The 20,000-nt window shown below is 45.2% G+C and overlaps 2 protein-coding genes across 2 annotated transcripts in view; one reads left to right on the top strand and one right to left on the bottom strand.

The window, feature by feature from the left end:
• Positions 1-4,885: 4,885 nt before the first annotated feature.
• Positions 4,886-6,394, top strand: LOC308160380 (inactive serine protease 35-like; the record flags this gene model as incomplete). Its single annotated transcript, XM_080534295.1, has 2 exons — positions 4,886-5,543; positions 5,754-6,394. 2 exons carry the CDS (start codon positions 4,886-4,888, stop codon positions 6,392-6,394), a joined length of 1,299 nt encoding a protein of 432 aa, XP_080390421.1.
• A 2,866-nt stretch (positions 6,395-9,260) lies between these two features.
• LOC308160379 (clathrin coat assembly protein AP180-like) overlaps positions 9,261-20,000 on the bottom strand; it is a gene marked incomplete at its 5' end in the record, with an annotated part of 51,210 nt that continues 40,470 nt past the window's right edge. Inside the window, 7 exons of the mRNA XM_080534294.1 lie at positions 9,261-9,318; positions 9,439-9,551; positions 9,823-9,897; positions 12,726-12,771; positions 14,105-14,129; positions 15,492-15,593; positions 18,075-18,137. Of these exons, the coding sequence (XP_080390420.1) occupies positions 9,465-9,551; positions 9,823-9,897; positions 12,726-12,771; positions 14,105-14,129; positions 15,492-15,593; positions 18,075-18,137 (398 nt within the window). The 3' untranslated portion in view covers positions 9,261-9,318; positions 9,439-9,464. The remainder of the gene's footprint in view (positions 9,319-9,438; positions 9,552-9,822; positions 9,898-12,725; positions 12,772-14,104; positions 14,130-15,491; positions 15,594-18,074; positions 18,138-20,000) is intronic.

Genomic DNA, 20,000 nt, shown 5'->3' with positions numbered 1-20,000 from the left:
CTGCCCCCCCATAAAAATGGTTTGCCCCACCAGTTGCCCCCCTAAAAAAATAAAAAAATAATGTGTTTGTTTTTTTTGCAATAAATGTTGATGATATTTCTCTGATGGTTCCTCTAATCAAACATTTAAAATAATTGTATTAAACATCGAGGTCGCCGCCCCCTTCCTCCCGGTCTGGATGGAACAGTCTGCCATAATATTGACACTGTCAATTTGAAAACGATCAGTTGCACGAGTATTCCTGGTTTATGTGCTAGAGTTCAACACACAAAGCCCAAAAATAGCATCAGGCAATCTATCAAGCGAATCGTCACGACGATTTCACTTGGTTCTCAACCTTTTTTGGGCCAGCGCCCCCCTGTCCATTATCCAGGTCTCTTACCGCCCCCCATCAAAAAAAGTAGGCTTATTTTCTTCCCTGAATATTAATGTTGACTAATATTCTGTGTTATATCACAGAACAACAATAACACAGCAGCGATTTCACACATGTCCGGTGCAGAACAAACAGTAGGCTACAAAACTGTACATTACAACTAACATTGTTTGTTTTTTAAGTGTGCTGGTGTTGCATTTCGCCAAATTGCTGTTTTATGATGCTAATATTTATTCATTTTTGATTGGACTTTGGGGGGGGGGGGGGTGTCACAATATGGTGGCAAACGCTAGGGGGCTATTATTTAAAGATTTTATTTAGTATTCTATGGTATTATTTTCATAAACTGACCACTTAGTTCGAATTTCTCATATCAAAACATAACAAAGTTCCAAAGTTTAGAGCTCTGCGCTCTGGGAGCGCTCAGAGATGGGTGCTCTGACTGAAAACATGGTTTTGCCCGAGCAAACTGACCGTTCGTGCATTTACGAACATACCCGTAATAACACTGCTGACAGCTGATCAATCGCAAGCAGAGTAGTGGTTTCCTATAGCAACAAAAGACGCTGACAGCTGATCGGAGTGCTTATGTGTTCGTTTCCAGGACATCAGAGGAGCAACATATCACTAAAAAGCGATCGTATATTTTAGTTTGTAAACGTTAAGACGAACACATCGCAATGCTAACCTCAGAATGGCACTAGGGATAACATCCACAACAACACTTAACAGTAATACATTTATGTAATATACTGTAATGAACCTGCGAGGGGAGGGGACATTCGTAGCTGATTTCTCTAGGTTCGATTATTGGTAAGCGACAGAGAGCTTTCCGGACTGGTTACAATACGATGGCTTTTTTGAGATAGGTTGTTCCTGCTGTGATGTTCTGGTATGGTGGTATGGTATAAGGCAGGGGTGCCCACACTTTTTTGAACCAAGATCTACTTTTCAAGTAGCCAGTCTGCCAAGATCTACCAGTCTAGTTTAAACATCGCAAACGTACACGCACATACTACAAACACACACACACACACACAGTTCCCAGCCTGCATAGTACAATACACTTTCTCTCTCTCTGTCACACAGCCACACAGGAGAAGACCATCACAAACCCTCCCTCTTTGCTATTCTCACTCACACACACACACTCACACACATTCACACACGCTCACACACACACACACACACACACACACACACACACACACACACACACACACTCACACATTTGCTAGTCTGCATAGGGAGCCATAGCACAAACTCTCCCTCTCTCTCCCCCCCCCTCTCTCTCTCTCTCTCTCTTACACACACACACACACACACACACACACACACACACACACACACACACAGTCACTTTTCTCACTCACACACAGACAGCCAGTCTGCAGTACCATAGCCAACTACTGATCCAACAAACAGAAAAGTAAACCAGATACAAAACAGGTAGTTCCCTAGTTTGAAAGGAGGAAATAAATGCATTTCTCTACCTTAGTGGGAGACCTGGCACTGGGAGGAGGCAGCTAGTTTCTACTAGTCAGGGCTGTAGGAGCTGGTTGCAAGGTGTAGGCAGGCTTGCAAGGTGTCATCAGCCACTGTGGATCTGTCATCAAAAAGGCAATCTGCAGCCTCGAGAAACACTTTTTTCACAATTTCGCCGTCTTTGAATGACTTCTTGTGTTTAACAAGAACGTGACTGACGCGATAAGAAGCTATCGTTGCAGCCGTACGTTTTCACTCTTTTGCCACATTTCCCTTCTTCGAAATAGCCTTTGTAGATTTGCAGATCAGACAGACGCACTTACAATATCACATAGTGTAAAAAAGTCCTCCTCCCATTCTGGATGGAAGTTGTACGTTATTGGTTTCTTACTTGGTCCAGCTTCCCCACTCATTTGTATACCCTTTCTTTAGTATTAAATAGTAAATAGTAGACATTGGAACGGAAGGCTAACTAGTTAATTAGTCTCGCCGGTATTTAGTATTTTGTAGTTGGCGCTGTTGACTGCGCATGCGTGGTGAACCGTGTGTAGGTGAAAAGATCAGATCGCAGACTGGCTTACCTGTACGTCAATCAAGTGGCAAAAGCCATAGTGAGGATGGATGATAGGCAAACTATTTTTTTTCTTCTTTTGGGTTTTGTTCAATGCCATGCGATCTACCCATACTACCTTTGAAAAGACGGTTTGTCCGAGCGAACTGACCGTTCGTGCATTTACGAACGTACCCGTAATAACACTGCTGACAGCTGTTTTTCATGAGAAAAATACTTTATGCGTGACCGCCCCCCAAGAACACCTCAACGCCCCCCGATGTTGTCAAATATTTGTTCCAGCGCCCCCCGATGTTGTCTGAACGCCCCCGTTGAGAAACGATGGGGGTAGACTAAATCTGGGTTTTATTGACGAAGCTAATCAATCAGTAAAACACTCACGGCTACTAAATCGTTATGTTATTAAACTAACTGAATGGAGAGATAGACAGCACCCCAGATGCACAGTCAAATGTTTACCTTTATTGATTTGATCGTTTCGTTTAATGAGAAAAACAAGCTGTCAACACCATAGCCTAGCTAGATATACGATACAATGCTATTACCGTTACAGTAGACATGCCTGTTTGTTATTATTACGGTTCCTGTCACGTGACGTGAGGTCAAGGGTTAATGGTGACCTCTTACCGTTGTATCGGATATCTAGTTTAGTTAAGCTGTGCTCAGCATTGAAAGTGAAAGAGCAAAGGCACTAGATTTAGATGTGTTCGTAAAACGCTTTGCTGGCCAACACAACAACCACAGACTTAAATTGGTCTGAAGATCTTAGATGGTGTGTAAATATTATAATTCCAAACTAATTGTGGGTGTAAGGATGGGTGGGGTGTGGGGCTAAGGGGTGTAGGATAGTTACCACACACACACACACAAACTCAATGGCTGCCTTTCAATTTAATATTTTGTCATAAAACAAGTCAAAGCTGGGTGAATTACACAGGGTGAGCTACTTTTCCCCCCCCCTATTTTACCAGCATTTTAGTAAAGATGTAGCATTTTACCACAATAGATGCATGTTAGAGTCAGGAATGAAGAAACAGTCATTTCAAAGCAACACCGGGTGAGAGGTGCGCAATGAAAATACGCTTAAAAGGACTCAAAACAACAAAGTATGCGTTCTCCATGAATGTACCTTATCTGAGTCGAAATTCCACATGCTCAAAAACTTAATTCATATGTCGGTCTTTCTTGTCTGGTTCAGTAGGCTAGTCCTACCTCCCTTGGAAACGTTTTTTTTTTTTTTTTTCATCACGATCAAATTTAGATCTCAATGAGTATCTCGTGTACCGTGTCCCCTTGAGTCCTAGGTCTTTGATGCCCGAGCGATGATGGGACGCGGTCTTTTACGCACCAATTGGAACGCGACTGGATGAAACAATACCTATTTTCCGATTGAATGAGGCATTTTCCCGGACTTTTCCTACATTTATTTTCTAATACTTATTGCAGGTAGGATAATGTTTGTTTTGAATACGTTACTGTATTGTAGCCTATATGTTTGAATTCAGTGATTTCAGTGCCAATTTACCCACGCAATGATGAAAGGGAATGTTTTTTTTTTTTTTCATTCTTTGAGTGATAGACATCATTCGTATTTCTGGATTCAACAATGTTCCATAGTAGTCAAAGTTGTGTGTTTAATAACTTATTGCGCAGTGTTCATGGTTGCATCATTATTCCTTTACAATCAAATACAGAATACAAGGTTTTAGCACTTTTATATTGGAATACGTTATCGTTGTGTTCTGGTTATGAATAATCAAGATTATTTGCTGAATTGTAGTCGCGAATCATGAAATTACGTCTCCGGATATTAACAGGTTATGTTGCTGTATGTTAAAACAGGGGATCTGTTATGCAAAACTGGATGTGATTTAATGCAATGTTACAAAAGACACGGAACATTTAAAAGAGAAAAAAGATCATATAAATAGGTCTATGGTGTAGTGAACCTGTTACCTGCAATGCAAGTATTTTTAAGTGAATTATTATTAAAGAGTTAGACCCTAGATCTTCTACTTTATGAATAACTCATGCATCCTTTGCCACGATAGATCAGCTAACCACCGCCATCTGCCGGCGATTGTATACACACCGCAAATAGAAGGCTTGATATTCTGCAGTTACACTGAGGCAGTGACGGTTGTAATGGGGATTGTACGTCCTCTTCTGGGCAAAATACATAATCTGTAGTTCTTCATTTACTACCATTGACTTCTAGGACTAAGTAAATGTTACAAAGAATCCATACAGATGCCCTATGAGGCTTCTTAGAGGCCCTGTGAAGTTGCGTGGAAGCCCTAAAATTGGTCTCTCTCTCTCTCTCTCCCCCCCTCTCTCTCTCTCTCTCCCCCCCTCTCTCTCTCTCTCTCTCTCTCTCTCTCTCTCTCTCTCTCTCTCTCTCGCTCTCTCTCTCCCCTCTCTCTCTCTCTCCCAGGCCTTGTTGGAGAAGTGTGATGGGCCCCATTCCTCTATGTCTCTTCCTCTGTGTGACCGGGCTGATCGTCCAAGGGGTCGTCTGTGGTGAGGATGATGATGGTTATGAAGAGTACAGCTGGTCCATGCAGAGGGTTCCTGTGGTGCTGGACCGGCTCACGGTGCATCTGCGTGCCCCCATGTTCCAAGGCAAAGAGCAGGATGAAGAGAGGGGGGGGTGGGCAGAGGGCGTGTGTGGGATAGAGTGTCAGAGCGCCCTCCCCCGTCCCGACAAGGCAGAGTTAGAGAGGGTACTGGGGTACGAGACGATGTTCGAAAACGGCACATGTACACAAACCGAGGTCACCCTGCAGGGCTTGAATGAGACGGCCGCACACACACCTTCTCGCACACCCGCCCACGTGCGCAGGAAACGGCAGGTGTATGGCGTGGACGGCCGCTTTGTCATCTCAGACGTACATTATACCACCAGCTACCCGTTCTCCACGGCTGTCCGCCTCTCCACAGGGTGCTCTGGGGTCCTAGTGTCCCCTAAACACGTGCTTACGGCGGCCCATTGCGTTCACAATGGGAGTGACTACCTTGACGGGGTCCGCAGGCTTAGAGTCGGGGTCCTGCAGCTCAAATCTAAACGTGGTAGAGGGGGCAGAAGAAAGGGAGGCCGGTGGAGAGGAGAGAGGAGAAGAAAGGAGGGAGGTGGAGGAGAGGGGGAAGGTGAGGAAGAAGGGGATGAGGAAGGGAATGGAATTTGGAATGGAGGAGAGAGACAGGAGCAGAGACGGCGGGTGAAAGGGAGAGGGAGGCAGAGGAAGAAGAAGTTGGAGGGGGAGAGACCAAACATGGTGGCAGAAGGGAGTGAAAGGCTGACACGAGGGGATGTCGTTGAAGAGGGGAACAGAGAGGAGGTAGAGAGGCGTGGAGTGGGTAAACGCAAAGAGGCCAGGACCAACCGATTGCCACGCAGTGCCCAACCCTTAAAGCAACCCGTCTTCCGTTGGACGCGCGTCAAAAAGACCCACATCCCCAAGGGATGGTTCCACACAGCCGGTGGCACCAACGCAGTCGCTCTAGATTACGACTACGCCCTCCTGGAGCTGAAACGCCCAGTCCAACAGAAGCACATGGAGCTGGGGGTATCACCCTACCTTAAGCCCCTCCCATTGGGTCGCATCCACTTCTCTAGTTTTGACATGGACAAGGATCCGTCGGACGGAGGGCGGGAGAAAGTGGTCTACCGCTTCTGTTCGGTGACGGAGGAGTCGGACGACCTCTTGTACCAACACTGTGACGCCCGCCAGGGGGCGACGGGCGCCGGCATCTACATCCGCCTCAGACAGGAAGTGGAGGACTCCAACAGGAAGGCCAGGTGGCAGCGGAGGGTGATCGGGGTGTTCTCGGGGCATCGCTGGGTGGAGGTGGACGGAGGGCAGGAGAGGGACTATAACGTGGCGGTGAGGATCACGCCGCTCAAGTACGCCCAGATCTGCCACTGGATCCACGGGGATCCTAGCCTGTGTCAGGAGGTCTGAGACACTATGGCAGGAGTTCCCCAACCCTCCTCCTGTAGAGCTACCACCCTGCACTCCAACCCCAACTGCCTAACACACCTGATTCAGCGAAACAAGGTCTTGGTGAGCAGCTAATGAATAGGTGTGTTAGGTTAGGGTTGGAGTGAAAATCTGCAGGTCGTTAGCTCTCCAGGAGGATACACCTGCACTAAGATATCCATTCAAACTGGAATTCAATCAATCTGGGAAACTACAACGGATCTGTCCATTTCACCTGAGAAAAAACAACAGTCACTTTTTACGAACCACCAGATACATCAAGTATCTTCACAATCATGAAGCAATAATGTGCTAACTTGCTTCTCACAGGTGCAACAGAAGAATCGCTAAAATTAGCGATTGTCCTTTGGTCAATTGAGCAGATACAGTATCATTGTAGGCTCGGAGGAAAAAGTTCTGTAGTTTTATGGAAGTTTTGAAACACTGTAGCCTTAGGAACATGGCTCCTCGCATCCTCTCTTCCACCCTCAACCCGCGTCCTAGTGAAAACGCATTAGAAGAGAAGATCTAGGGTCCCTTACATATTCTCCTCCAATGCTTTTTGAGGACGAAGCGAGTGGAGGACGGGGGAGAGGACATGAGGCCTTGTGTTCCTCACGGTTGAGAAAAGGCTGTGGAGGTGCTACTAACCAGACCTGGTTTGGATACTTCAAGTGTTTGGTTGGGCCTGCCTGGAGTTCCAGATGGGTGGCGTTTAAACTGCAAAAAGTACATCTAAATAAGATTAAATATCTTGAATCAAGGCAATATATGCTTGTTTTTGTCTGACAAGAACATCTTGGCAAGTGAAATTGTCCTGTTCTGTTGGCAGATAATTTTGCTTATTTTAAGTAATGTTTCCCCCATTTTATTGCATTTATTTCTTGTTTTTGAGAGCTGACTTTTTGCAGTGTTCCATTTGTAGAGTCCATTGTGCCAGGCAAACTCAGTCAAGCACAGAAAAGTACTTGACAGGATTTGAACCCAGGTCTGCTTCTATCTAAATGCTTCGATACATTTCCTTCGATGGCCATGTTGCACATACAGTAATGGTTGCTAAGCTCATTTCTATTGGTGCTATGAGTTAAACATAAAGGGCTTTTTTTTTACTGTGTCTATGTATACAGCTGCTGTCTGGCTGCATAATTATAATTTTTTTATGGTTGAAAAAAAGCTTTCTGAATATCAATTCCATGGCTTAGTAATTTTGCTTGAGTGTGTGTTTAGAAAATGAGTGTATGAGTGTTTGAACATCCAATAAAACTGATGGACTAAACTTTTTTTTAAGGACTGATAAAAAGAACAACAATTATAATAATCAAACATTAGAGACGGTGTGGTAGGTCAGTGATGAGGCGTCTGGTCTTTGGGTTAGTGTATTTGTATTTTATTGCATCTCAATGGGACTCACATGCAAGTGGGGGGAGGGGGAGGGGGTGATGTCCATAAACCAAACAACACAGCCTTCAACCAAACACTTCCTTATTAACATCCTTATCCCCGTTAGTTTTGTTTTACACATTTATTTATTCATATGTTCCTTTTCTCAACACGTTTCATTTTTCACAACAGATTAAAGATACAGTCAACTGGGAAGAAAAAACAACACATGGTACATCCAGTGTATATCTGAGCCCTCTTACAGCGAGAGAGTCCCCAACACTTATTTAGCAAGGGGGACTGTACAACCATACTGATCACCGTTCCACAATGACCACGCGAGGACGAGGGCTGCGTCCCAACAATCAGAGCAAATCCTCGTTCCTTGTCTCCTTTACTCCATGGTGGAAGAAATAGGTTTCCAACAACTGGCTTTCAACATACCGACTCATTTGAAATCATTGACTATGAAGGAAAGGAGACCTTGATGAGTGTTGGAGTGCAGCCCAAATCAACCTCACTTTACATGCTGAAATGCAGTACCACTCCACACCAACAGGGAGAGCAATAGTAAACATTAGGGGCTGAGATTGCATTCAATACTGCCTCAGAATACAGATAGAGAGATATATACAAAGGAAGGGACTTCTTTTCGGATCTTCTTGCATTTTCTTTTAAACTTCATAGACATAACTAAAATATATGATACATTTTCTTTCAAAATAAAGATTAAAGAAATATATGTATAATCTATCATCAAAATAGTCTAAAATGCATATGTCAATTTGAACATAGTCCATTAAGTGTTGCGTGTAGCACACAATCCTCAAAAAACAGATAAAATAAAAAATAACAGAAAGTGGAAGTTGCCATATTATTTGTCTTCCCATAGGCCCAGATTTGGGGTGACGGTTGTACACATTTTCATATTCATACACAGATATATAACTGTTGTCAAAGAAGCTGGATGGACGTACGGTATGGTGAGAAGTACAACCAAGCGTTGAATGACATCTCAAACACTGCTCAGTATTTGATTGGACAGCGGGGCGGGGGTGTGGGGGGGGAGAGGGCAGGGATTGGCCAGTGAGGTTTACAACACACACCGAACACAGTCCACGGTAAACAACACAGTCCTCACCTGGGAGAGACGCGCCGGAAAATCAACAGATCCACCATTCAGCTGATACATGGAAACTCCAGAAGGAATCTAAATACACTTTGATTTTTTGATTTTTTTTTTATGGTCAAATTTTTTTTTCTATCTTAGTTTAAGTAAAGGATAACATTAAAGTACACACACACTCACACGCACGTACACGGTTTTTGTTTTCTGTATCTATGAGTCACATCCACGGTTTGTGCTACAACATTAGATAGAGAGGGGGAGGGGCAAACGGGGGGGGGCAAAGGTCAGGGGGTCGTAGTAGTGCTGATGGCTGATTGGCTGAGGGGCTGGGGCGTGGCGGGAGGGAGGCGGGGACGGAGTGCACACATCCACATCGCTCCAGACACAACGACAACCACTGGGAGAGAGAGAGAGAGAGAGGGAGAGAAGCAGGCTCTTACAGAAGGTACATTTTGAAATCATCTTTTCATGGCATTGTGATGCACATACTGGTGCAGTGCCAGTGTGAGAGACCTACCTTTGGAGGTTTGGGTACGAGGGAGTTTACATGAAGTCCTTGATGTTGAGGTCATCCAGGGCGTTCTTGGGGGGCGGGGGCCTCTTTGGACTCCCAGTCATTCCTGGAGACATCTGTCAGAGAACACACAAAGAGAGTGTGTGTATGTCTGTGTGTGTGTGTGTGTGTGTGCGCGTGTGTGTGTTGATCATGTGAGTGTATGTCTACCATGTGTGTACTCTCTGCCTTCCTGTGTTTGTTTGTGTGTGTGTGTGCGTGTGTGTGTGTGTGTGTGTGTGTGCGTGTGCGTGCGTGTGTGTGTGTGCGTATGTGTGTGTGTGTGTGTATGTCTGTGTATGTTTGTGTATCTATGTGTGCGTGTGTGTGTGTGTGTGTGTGTGTTACCGGTGCTCCTGGGGCTCCAGCAGGGAAGCCTGGTCTGACCATGGGCATCATGGGAGCTCCAGCACCGGCCGCCCCCTGAGAGGAAGAGGGAGAAAGGAGAGTCAGACACCAGGGAGGCCAACTTAACGGGCACGTGGGCCACCTAAAAGGGGTGATTGGCCATCTTAAGTATTCCTAAAGGTCCTGGACCGAGGGCAGGGTGGTCTTACCATGACGAATCCGGGGTAAGACCCCATAAAAGGTGGGGCCCCCATGGGAACTCTCTAGGGGTATGGAGGAGGGGAGAGGAGGAGGTGGGACGTTACTACACTACATACAAACACAGGCACGGCAACGACAACACTGCAATAGCACACAGACCCACACACACACACACACACACACACACACATAACATAACATAACATAACATAATTCCAGACAAACATGAGAAAACAAATCAAACGTATTGACACACACACACACACACACACACACAGATAATATCCAATATACCACAAACAGAAAACACACAAAAAGCCCTAATCTAACCTCCGAAAACGTATGATTAGCTCATGCAGAAGCCTTTAGAGAGCAGAGGGTCTGTTCAATCTGCTGCGATGCACTTTGATTAACAATGAGTTGGAATGCAGCGACTGAGTGAGAAGCTGAATGAAGCCGGTCTGCACAATAGTGAGAGCTGTCCTGAGGTGTCCAGCTAGGTGACTAAAGATCTCGTTGGGTTTATTTCACTTTGCTTTAACTAAGGTCTAGGCCACACAACGACAAAACGCAATTTGGATCTCTGGCCACACAAGCGTTTTCTCATTGTTGCGCAAAAGAATCTCTGGCCACAAGGAACCGCGTATTCAGGTACACTGCGCATGCACGTACTGGTAGACCCAGAAAATTATTAAAATATAATTAATATAATTAATTTGGTCGTATTGTCAACTCCCGATCAATCTCCTCTCCACTTACATTACGTCTGCATCCAAGGTGGCATGTATACGTTATTCATCTGTGTAAATTTAGGTTGTATAAAAAGAGCTGATGCATAATAAACTTCATGATAATTGTTATAAGTGCCTCTTGCTAAGATGTACATACATACACCATCAAACTTTATTTATACAGCATATGGATGTTACGTGCCTAATGACTAGACCTTTGATGTGCACACTTGTTACTTGCCACTTTCATAATTTTATTTAGCCTATATAGCACAAGTCATGCATTGAGTGTAACCAAGTGCTGAACAGTATTAGTAAACCACAATACATTTGTGGGAGTCCGCACCCAATCGCCGACCACGACTCCAAAACACCCTCCAAAACACCCTCCCAGCGTTATCGTCTCGTCACCGGCTCAGCTCACGAATTCGGCGGAGTCGTGTAGCCGTGAGGTGCAACCGATATCAGATCATCACTGTTTCAGCCAAATCCGGCGCCGTGTAGCCTATGCCCAAGGGAACTTATACTACAATTACGCGGAAACACCCCGCCATTCTGTGGGGGCAAAAAGCCGGGTTATAAATGTCCTGTATAGACTAGAGAGTATACTGCCTTTTGTTACAGATGGGGGTCGTACTCCCCAGTGCGGCCCCTAGGTGTCTCCCTCCGGCCGTCCAATAACGGACTTATCTCCTGCACTTGTGTGTAATTGTCACTGATGCTTTATGTACCCTCACTTCCCTTCACTCCCAGCTTAGTCTTCACCATGTGTTCACCTTTTGTTGGTCGCTTCGAGAACGTTGCTAATACGCTAATTGAACATACGAGTACTGTTTTTGGAGACTCCCTTTGTTTTCAAGCTTACGTCTGTGTTTGTATCCTGTTTTGTCAGCACTTCATTAAGTAAAGATCCTTTTGTTTGGTACCGCTACCTACTTGTCTGCCTCCCTTTATCTGCACAACACCTGGGGGTATTCCATCAACGTCGCTAAAGAATAATCTAGGCTTATTTTTTTTACTTTGAGCCTAGATTTTCCTTTAGCGACGTTGATGGAATAACCCCCTGGGCCCACTTACTATACCAAAACGTTACAGTCTTTTCAATGTTAGTCTTGTTTCTCCACTCTGTGTCTTGTGAAGAGTTCTTGGATATGGAGTTCTTCAGTAAACAGAGCCTCCTTAGAGACTGCACTGTACCCAGAGCAGCCAACAGCTAGTCAGTCTGTCAGTCAGTTTGTTATGGTCTCCTTGCGGTTGTTTGTGTCTAGAGATGTATGATTATTTTGTACTGTGTTTTGCCTGGATCCTGGCAAGATTGTTGTAGTTGTTACTACAGTAACAGCAAATGGGGCTTAGAATAAACAATTATGCAAATGAGGGGGCCATGTTGGGGGTCAGTAGAGGGTCAGGTGGCTTGCATGTACTTTCTGGAGGTCAGAACCTTAAGGGAAGAGGAAGGAAGTGGTTTCAAAGCAGCTCTGTAGTTTGGAACCAACCTTTACCCTTTAACCTTTAACCAACCGAACCTTTACCCTTTCAGAACTCTGCAGGGGGTGTTCCCAATCCAGCTTTCGTTAAAATGCTCACTCCTCTAAAACGCAATGCCAACTTCCAAATCAGCCCTTATCCCTTAATTTGAAGATCTAAAATGTTTGGTTAGGTATTGGTAACATGGTAATAGCTCCAGCCTGCCGACCAATAGGAAGTGTGGAGCTTTCATGGTATTGGGTTTAGACCTATACAATGTTCCCACCTACTGGGTATGGGCTAGAGCCTGGCTTGGAACTGGGCACTCAACTATTCCTCCTCTAAATGTTCCTAGCTCTCTGATTGGACCACCCTGGAGATTCATATGAAGGCGGAGTGTGTGATTGGCTCCATGCCATGCCTGTCTCTGTCATGCGGCTCCACTCCATGCTATAAGACACAGACGACATTTACCATGGGGGCGCCCCAACTGGGAGGAGCTACCTGTGGAGCGTTCCAACTGGCTCCGCCTCCCATCGTGTTCTCGCCCCTGTGAAAGGCAAGATAGCAATAAGTCAATTGATCCATCAATCAATCAATAAACCAGCTGAAAAATAGCACTGGACAAGATAACAAGAGATTGATGATTTTATTTGATTTTATTAGGATCCCCATTAGCTTATGCAAAGCATCAGCTACTCTTCCTGGGGTCCACACAAAACATATAATAAATCATCACAAAACCATATAGCAAAGATGAATAACATCAGCATACATCACATCACAAAACATATAATGAAGGAGATGAAAAAAAAGCATCAACATACCTAACAACAAATGACAAAAAAAATAATCAAATAAAATACATAAAAGTCAGCAAAGCTCACGGCCTCAGCTTTTGGTGAGCATCACAAAAACACACAACCAAGGAGAACACACACAACCATAATCAACAGAAATAGAATTAAAAATACTTACAAACCGGTTGTACCGGAGCACCGGTGGTAACGACACAAATCTAGTGTGTATGATGTTGCGTCACTTTTTTTAAACTGATTTTATTCTGGGTTTTTGAGATATGACCCGGTAGGGTGTTCCATTCAACCATAGCTCTATACAGCACTGCACGCTGTTTCGACTTTGTTTTAGTTTTTGGAATTGTGCAGTTACCACTGGTGGCATGTCTGGTGGGGTGTGTGTGTGTGCATTAGAGCTAAGTGTAAGCTGCCTATACAAACAGACAGGATTTTTCTGAACATTAATGTTTTTTTATAAATGAAAGAAGTGATGCTTTTAACCTCTCATCAACTTTAAGCTATAGGTCATGCATGTTGTTTATATTAGCTCTCTTGTTGTGCACTGCAGGGCAAGCCAAGCTGCTCTGTTCTGAACTCCTTGTAGCTTCCCTAGATGTGTTTCAGTAGTGCCTGACCAGGCCACCGGGGGCAGTAATGTCATTGTGATAATACCAGGGTCTGCAGGACATCAGATGTGTTTCAGTAGTGCCTGACCAGGCCACCGGGGGCAGTAATGTCAGTGTGATAATACCAGGGTCTGCAGGACATCAGATGTGTTTTAGTAGTGCCTGACCAGGCCACCGGCCAGCAGTAATGTCATTGTGATAATACCAGGGTCTGCAGGACATCAGATGTGTCAGATGCGGTGTTAAAAAAGAAGAACATCTCGAGATCTTTCTCCCCATTTTTTGCACCAGTGAGTCTATATGTCTTGATCATGTTAGTTTACAGTCTAAAATTACACCAAGAAGTGTTGTTTTCTGTACTTGCTCAATAGCTGATGATGACAAATGAATAGACTTGTGATTTGGGGAACACAACCTATCCGGAAACACAGTAGAGACACAGACAGACAACAGCTCTTACGGTTTCTGGTTCCCCATTCCAAGATCTGAGAGAGACAAAGCGAAACAGACATTGGACATTAGATATCTCAAAACGCGAGTAAGAAAGAAAACACGGACTGTCCATATTGAAATGCACTACCTCACTTTATACTAGGGGTGCAACGGTTCTCGGTTTTTTTACGGACGGTACGGTTTGCGTTCCACGGCTCAATTCACTAGTGAACCGTGACGGTTTTCGGTTTTCGTTTTTTTTTTTTTTTTTTTTTTTTTTTTTTTTAACCTTTATTTTACCAGGAAGTCACATTGAGATTAAAACCTCTTTTACAAGAGAGACCTGGCCAAGACAGGGTCAAAATAGTAGCTTAAAAAAACTGTTCAGATAACAAGACAGGACATAAGACAGTGGCAACAATACAATAGACAAACAATGGTAGGGGTATTTACAAGGTGATTAAAACATTGAGAAGTCTAACCAAAGCAGGTACAGCGAGCGGTGACCACATCCTTTAATCTACGCTTGAAGATACTTATGGAAATAAGGGCCTCTAATTTAAAAGTAGTCTGTAGGTCATTCCAAGACCAAGGGCCATAATAAGACAAGCTTGCCCTTCCAACATTGTTCATGATAAGTGGCACCTTGTATTGTAGCCATCTACGAGACCTGAGACCCGAGCCACTCGGTATAGGGATGAACTTCAGGCCCAGATAATTCGGTAAGAAGCCAGAGATGATTTTAAACACAAGAGTGTACCAGTGTTGGAGCCTTCTGACAGAAAGAGATGGCCATCCAACCAGACTATACAGTGTACAGTGATGGGTCCTGAAGGCACTATTGGTGATGTATCTTAGAACCGAATGATACAGGGGGTCTAGCTTGGATAAAGTGGACAGAGAAGCAAACCTATATACTGTATCACCATAATCCAATTGTGAAAGGAAAAGGGCGGAGACAAGACGTTTTCTGGAAGCCAAGGAAAAGCAAGATTTAAATCTATACAGGAAGCCCACTGTACGCTTAAGCTTTATGGCGAGAAGATCAATTTGGCCGCGTTCGTAAATTAGCTCTGAGAGCGCCGGAGCGTCCACGTGAATGCCTCGAACGCGGCCTTTGGTCAGAGGTCGAGTTGGTCTGGAACGTTTGTTTCTGAACCGAACCGTACCGAAAACCGTGACCCAAAATACCGGACCGTACCGAACCGTGGGCCAACTGAACCGTTGCACCCCTACTTTATACCATATCACTACTGTAGTATGCAACAATACTATGTTACTTTTTGGCAGTTCATGTAGGAGTATGTGTTGTTACTCAGTCACACATGTTACAAGGAGTACATACATTGGATACTGTTGGATAAACAGAGGTGAGGGTACAACGTTACTATATTCAGTTATTCCTCTGTACTTACTTCCGGCCAGGTTAGCCATGGCTGCGTCCAGCTCTACACCTGGCTTGACTGGGGAGGAAGCCCCCATAGCAGGCATCATCACGTCCCCTAATCCATCAAAAGCTAGGGGAGAGAGGGAGGGTGGGAGGGAGGGAGGGAGGAAGGGAGGGAGGGAGGAGGAGAAAGGGAGGAGAAGGAGGGAGAGAGTGAGGGGGAAGGATGGAGAGCGGGATGGGAGTTGGAGAGGGGGCCGAGAGCAGGTGAGAGCGTAAGAAAGAGAGGGGGGGGGGGGGGGGGAGAAAGGGATGAGAGGGAGTGGAAGAGGGGGGAAAGAGAAGAGAAAACGGGGGAGAGAGAGGGCAGGAGTGGGAGAGGAGGGATACATGTTTAGATCCTCTCTGATCAGAACTGAAGGGTTTCCTACAGAGGGCGATTTCCATGACAACCAAATGAGAGGGTCTCCATGACAACAGTGATCAGAGAGGACCATTGGAATGTTCATGAGAGGCAAACCCTGGCTGGAACCTCTGATACCAGTGACACATTTCTATCACAAACACGTGCACCGACAGATGCTCTAAGGCAGACGCATTCTCCCTCTCGAGAATTCTCTCTCTCTCACACACACACACACACACACACGCGCGCACACACACACACACACACACACACACACACACAAACATGTACAGACACAAGCACACACACACATACTCACAAGCACACACACACACACACACACACACACAAATAAGACTGCATTTGCATTACACACATTGCACTAAATACAGTGTTGCACAATGATACAAGAGAAAACAGTTTATGAAAACTATACTTATTTGTGTCAATACTGTCACAATAATACTATCAGTTAACAACCAGTGAAGCCAAGGTGAAAACGTATATACAGCTATAGGAGAACTACTCTAAATCGGACACTAATGACTATAGTTTTGCCATTTTCGAACAGAGCCCAAGACACAGTCCACTGGCACTTCTTGTAGATCTGAAAGGTTTTGATTTGGCCGCACAAGGCAAAGTGGTGCTATGATCATTACTCCACTCTGTCCAGATCCAGAAGAAGTGTAGCCTAGCTAGGACAGGGGAGGCCAGTGGAGGTAGAGATCAGACAGGCTCATTGTAAAGCCTGGAACGGAATATGGGAATGTTATCAAACACGTTCCCTCATTCCTCTTTCCGTTCCAGGCATTCCAATGAGCCCTTCCTCCGATTTCTACCTCCACCGGCCTCCACTGCCCTTAATTAGGGTCATAGGTCATGATGGGACTCAATTTGGAATTTGGCATCAATTTCTAAAGTGGCAGTGGTACAGACATTATCGTCCAGTATAGGGAGGGGGAACTGCATTTCAGCCAGTGCCAGGCTCAGTGGGGGATAGATTATAGCGTTGCACACTTCCTGACTCAGTCATACAGTATGCCAGCTAGAGGGGCAACAACAGCACAGCTCTCTGCTGCTGCAATGCAGCAATGCACTGTGGGAAATCAGCGTGTGAAGGAGGAGCCATGAACTCACCCAATTAAACGGCAGGAAGCAAGCAATGAGCCAGCCCCAGAGAGAGAGAGAGAGAGAGAGAGAGAGAGAGAGAGAGAGAGAGAGAGAGAGACAGATGGAGAGAAAAAGAGATGGAAGAGGGGGAGAAATGGACAGAGGGACAGAGAAGAAGAGGGAGAGGGAGAGGGAGACAGGGAGAGGGAGAGGGAGACATGTGTTTGAATAAGATTTCCAGGAGAAAGTGGAAGGTGAGAATGTGAGAATTCAATTAGTGCAAGACAGAGAAAGAGAGAGAGGGGGAGAGAGAGAGAGAGAGAGAGAGAGAGAGAGAGAGAGAGAGAGAGAGCAAGAGAGAGAGAGAGAGAGACAGATGAAGATATGGAAGGAGGAGAGAGAGTTAAGCCTCAAAGCAGTAGTATTGGCAGATTGTCAGTTACCAAACATGCAATACATAACAATGACCATGAACAGGTGAGGCGGGGACGGGGGACGGGGGGGACTGTTGCCACGGTAACACGGTTACCAGGGTTACCAGGTGGCTCACTACAGGGCAAGTAGCCATTCAACAACAATGTGCATGAGGAGCAGGTCAAGATGCGTTGTCCATCGACATATGAGTTAGGATGTGCTTTAAAAAACACATGGACTGTTATGGACATACAGTGTATAGATATGAGAGTGCGATTGCAAAGACAACGTTTGCTCATATTCTGCATTCAAATGTTCCCTGCAAATACTGGTGAGTGAAATGTAACCATACAATATAGAATGGTGAATTTAATACAATACAATAAGTAATATATTGGACACTGAAATATAGCCATATATCAATCTATGAAATGTCTGATATATTTTAGGGATGTGGTTTCAATTTACAATGGACAAAGCATTCAGTGTGTCTGGCATGTTTAATGTTTACGGGTGTGATGACAGACAGACAGACAGACAGACAGAGAAACAGACAGACAGGCAGACAGACAAATAGAGAAACAGACAAACAGAGAAACAGACAGACAGGCAGACAGACAAATAGAGAAACAGACAAACAGAGAAACAGACAGACAGAGAAACAGACAGACAGGCACTAACCTGCCATCAGCTCAGCACCAGAGCCTGCAGGGTTGGCAGGTTGGGCTTCTCCTCCTGTGGACTCTGATGGGTCAAACCAAACCAAACCAAACCAAACCATACCAAACCATACCAAACCAAGCCATACCAGGCCAAGGTGGGCCAAATCAGGCCAAAGTAGGCCAAGCCAGCGCAGCATGAGGGCAGAGAAGGGTTAAGAGTCAGCCATCACAGCTGCACACTGGGAACACCAAACAGACAGAGCAGGGTCATCATTATACACACATGGGCACAGGGACACACAGGGACACATGCAGACAAGCACACACGCGCACACGCACACACACACACACACACACACATACACACGCACACACACGCACGCACACACACACACACACACACACACACACATACACACGCACACACACACGCACACACACACACACACACACTAGCAAGAAAACAGACTAGGAAGCACACACACACACACACACACATACACACACACACACGCACTCTCACACTCACTAGCAAGAAAACAGACTAGCAAGCACACACACATATGCACACACACACATACACACACACACACACACACACAAACACACACACACACACACACACACACACACACACACACACTGTAGACTGTACAGACTCGCACACTTGCATGCTCACTCACATATGTACACTCAGAGAGTACAATAACACTTCCAAAAGCAGTCGGAGTAAAAGAGATTGACTGTCAAACCCAAACACATCACTCACAAACACACACTGCAATGGAGTTTCAAACACACCAATATGAATTAATTTGATCCCAATATGCTGTGGCAGCTAAACAACACGCTGACATCACACAGGAACCTACTGAAACTAGCCTACAAGCAGCCTACAAGTACTACAGCTAATAGCATGCCGTGGAATTCCTCCATTTTCTTTACAGCCAACCAAAATCCAATATGTTCTCTCAAAGAACTACGAAGGACTAATCAGAAATCAAGTGAATGTAAGACGTCATACAGTGGGTGATGAAAGACGTGCTAAGAAATTAAATCGGCTTCTCATGATGGGATGAACATATGGGGCCCTATTATGCACTTCTTAACTTGCCGTCTTAAGTCTTAATTAAGACGCACCACCAGGTTAAGACCTACCGCCACCCTTATTATGCGCTTCATACGCGCTACTGCTATTATGCCGGTGTCGATAGGCGCCCACACATAAGACGTAATACTCCCGTGCATATATTACTCATTGTGGGAGTGTTCATATGTTAATGAAGTGCACTAGGCGCCCCTGCTATTATGCGATCTGACTTTGCTCCTAGCGCTAAGAAGTGGTTTGAAAAGTTCTTAAGTTTAGACTTCATGCACGTTTTGAAACACGAGCGCGCCTCCGCGGTTTGCGCATGCATGTGGGCACACATGAACACGCACGTGGCTCCACGGCAAGACGTCAATTACGGTCACAGTATAAATGCTTTATTTCAGAAGGGAGAGGCAGAGAAGCGCGCTGACCTCCTTCTTAGGACTTCCATAATAGCATAGCGCTAATGACTCAACGCAGCCGGTTCTTAAAGGGAATGGCACCTGGCACGCTGATTGGGTTGATTGAGAAGACGCCCAAAACACACCCATGACTAATTTCTTTGCTTAGCGCCGGGTTTTAGGCGCCCACTACCGCACGCATAATAGCAAAGTGGCCTTGACCACGCCTCCACGTCTTAAATTTAGATCTACCGCCTCGTCTTATTGCTTAAGACTTATGAAGTGCATAATAGGGCCCATGATGTGATATGATGATTAATGTACCAAATGTGCTGATTCACTGTCAACAGCCTGATTTATATGGTCTGTGATAGGGCTGTATGAGAACCAGCTGGACATGTTCCAGTGGGGGGGCGTAGTGGACATGTTCCAGTGGGGGGGCGTAGTGGACATG

Source organism: Nansenia antarctica (assembly GCF_963989245.1).
Source record: "Nansenia antarctica genome assembly, chromosome: 6".
NCBI classification, from domain to species: Eukaryota; Metazoa; Chordata; class Actinopteri; order Argentiniformes; family Microstomatidae; genus Nansenia; species Nansenia antarctica.
This window is presented reverse-complemented; position numbering and strand designations above follow the sequence as displayed.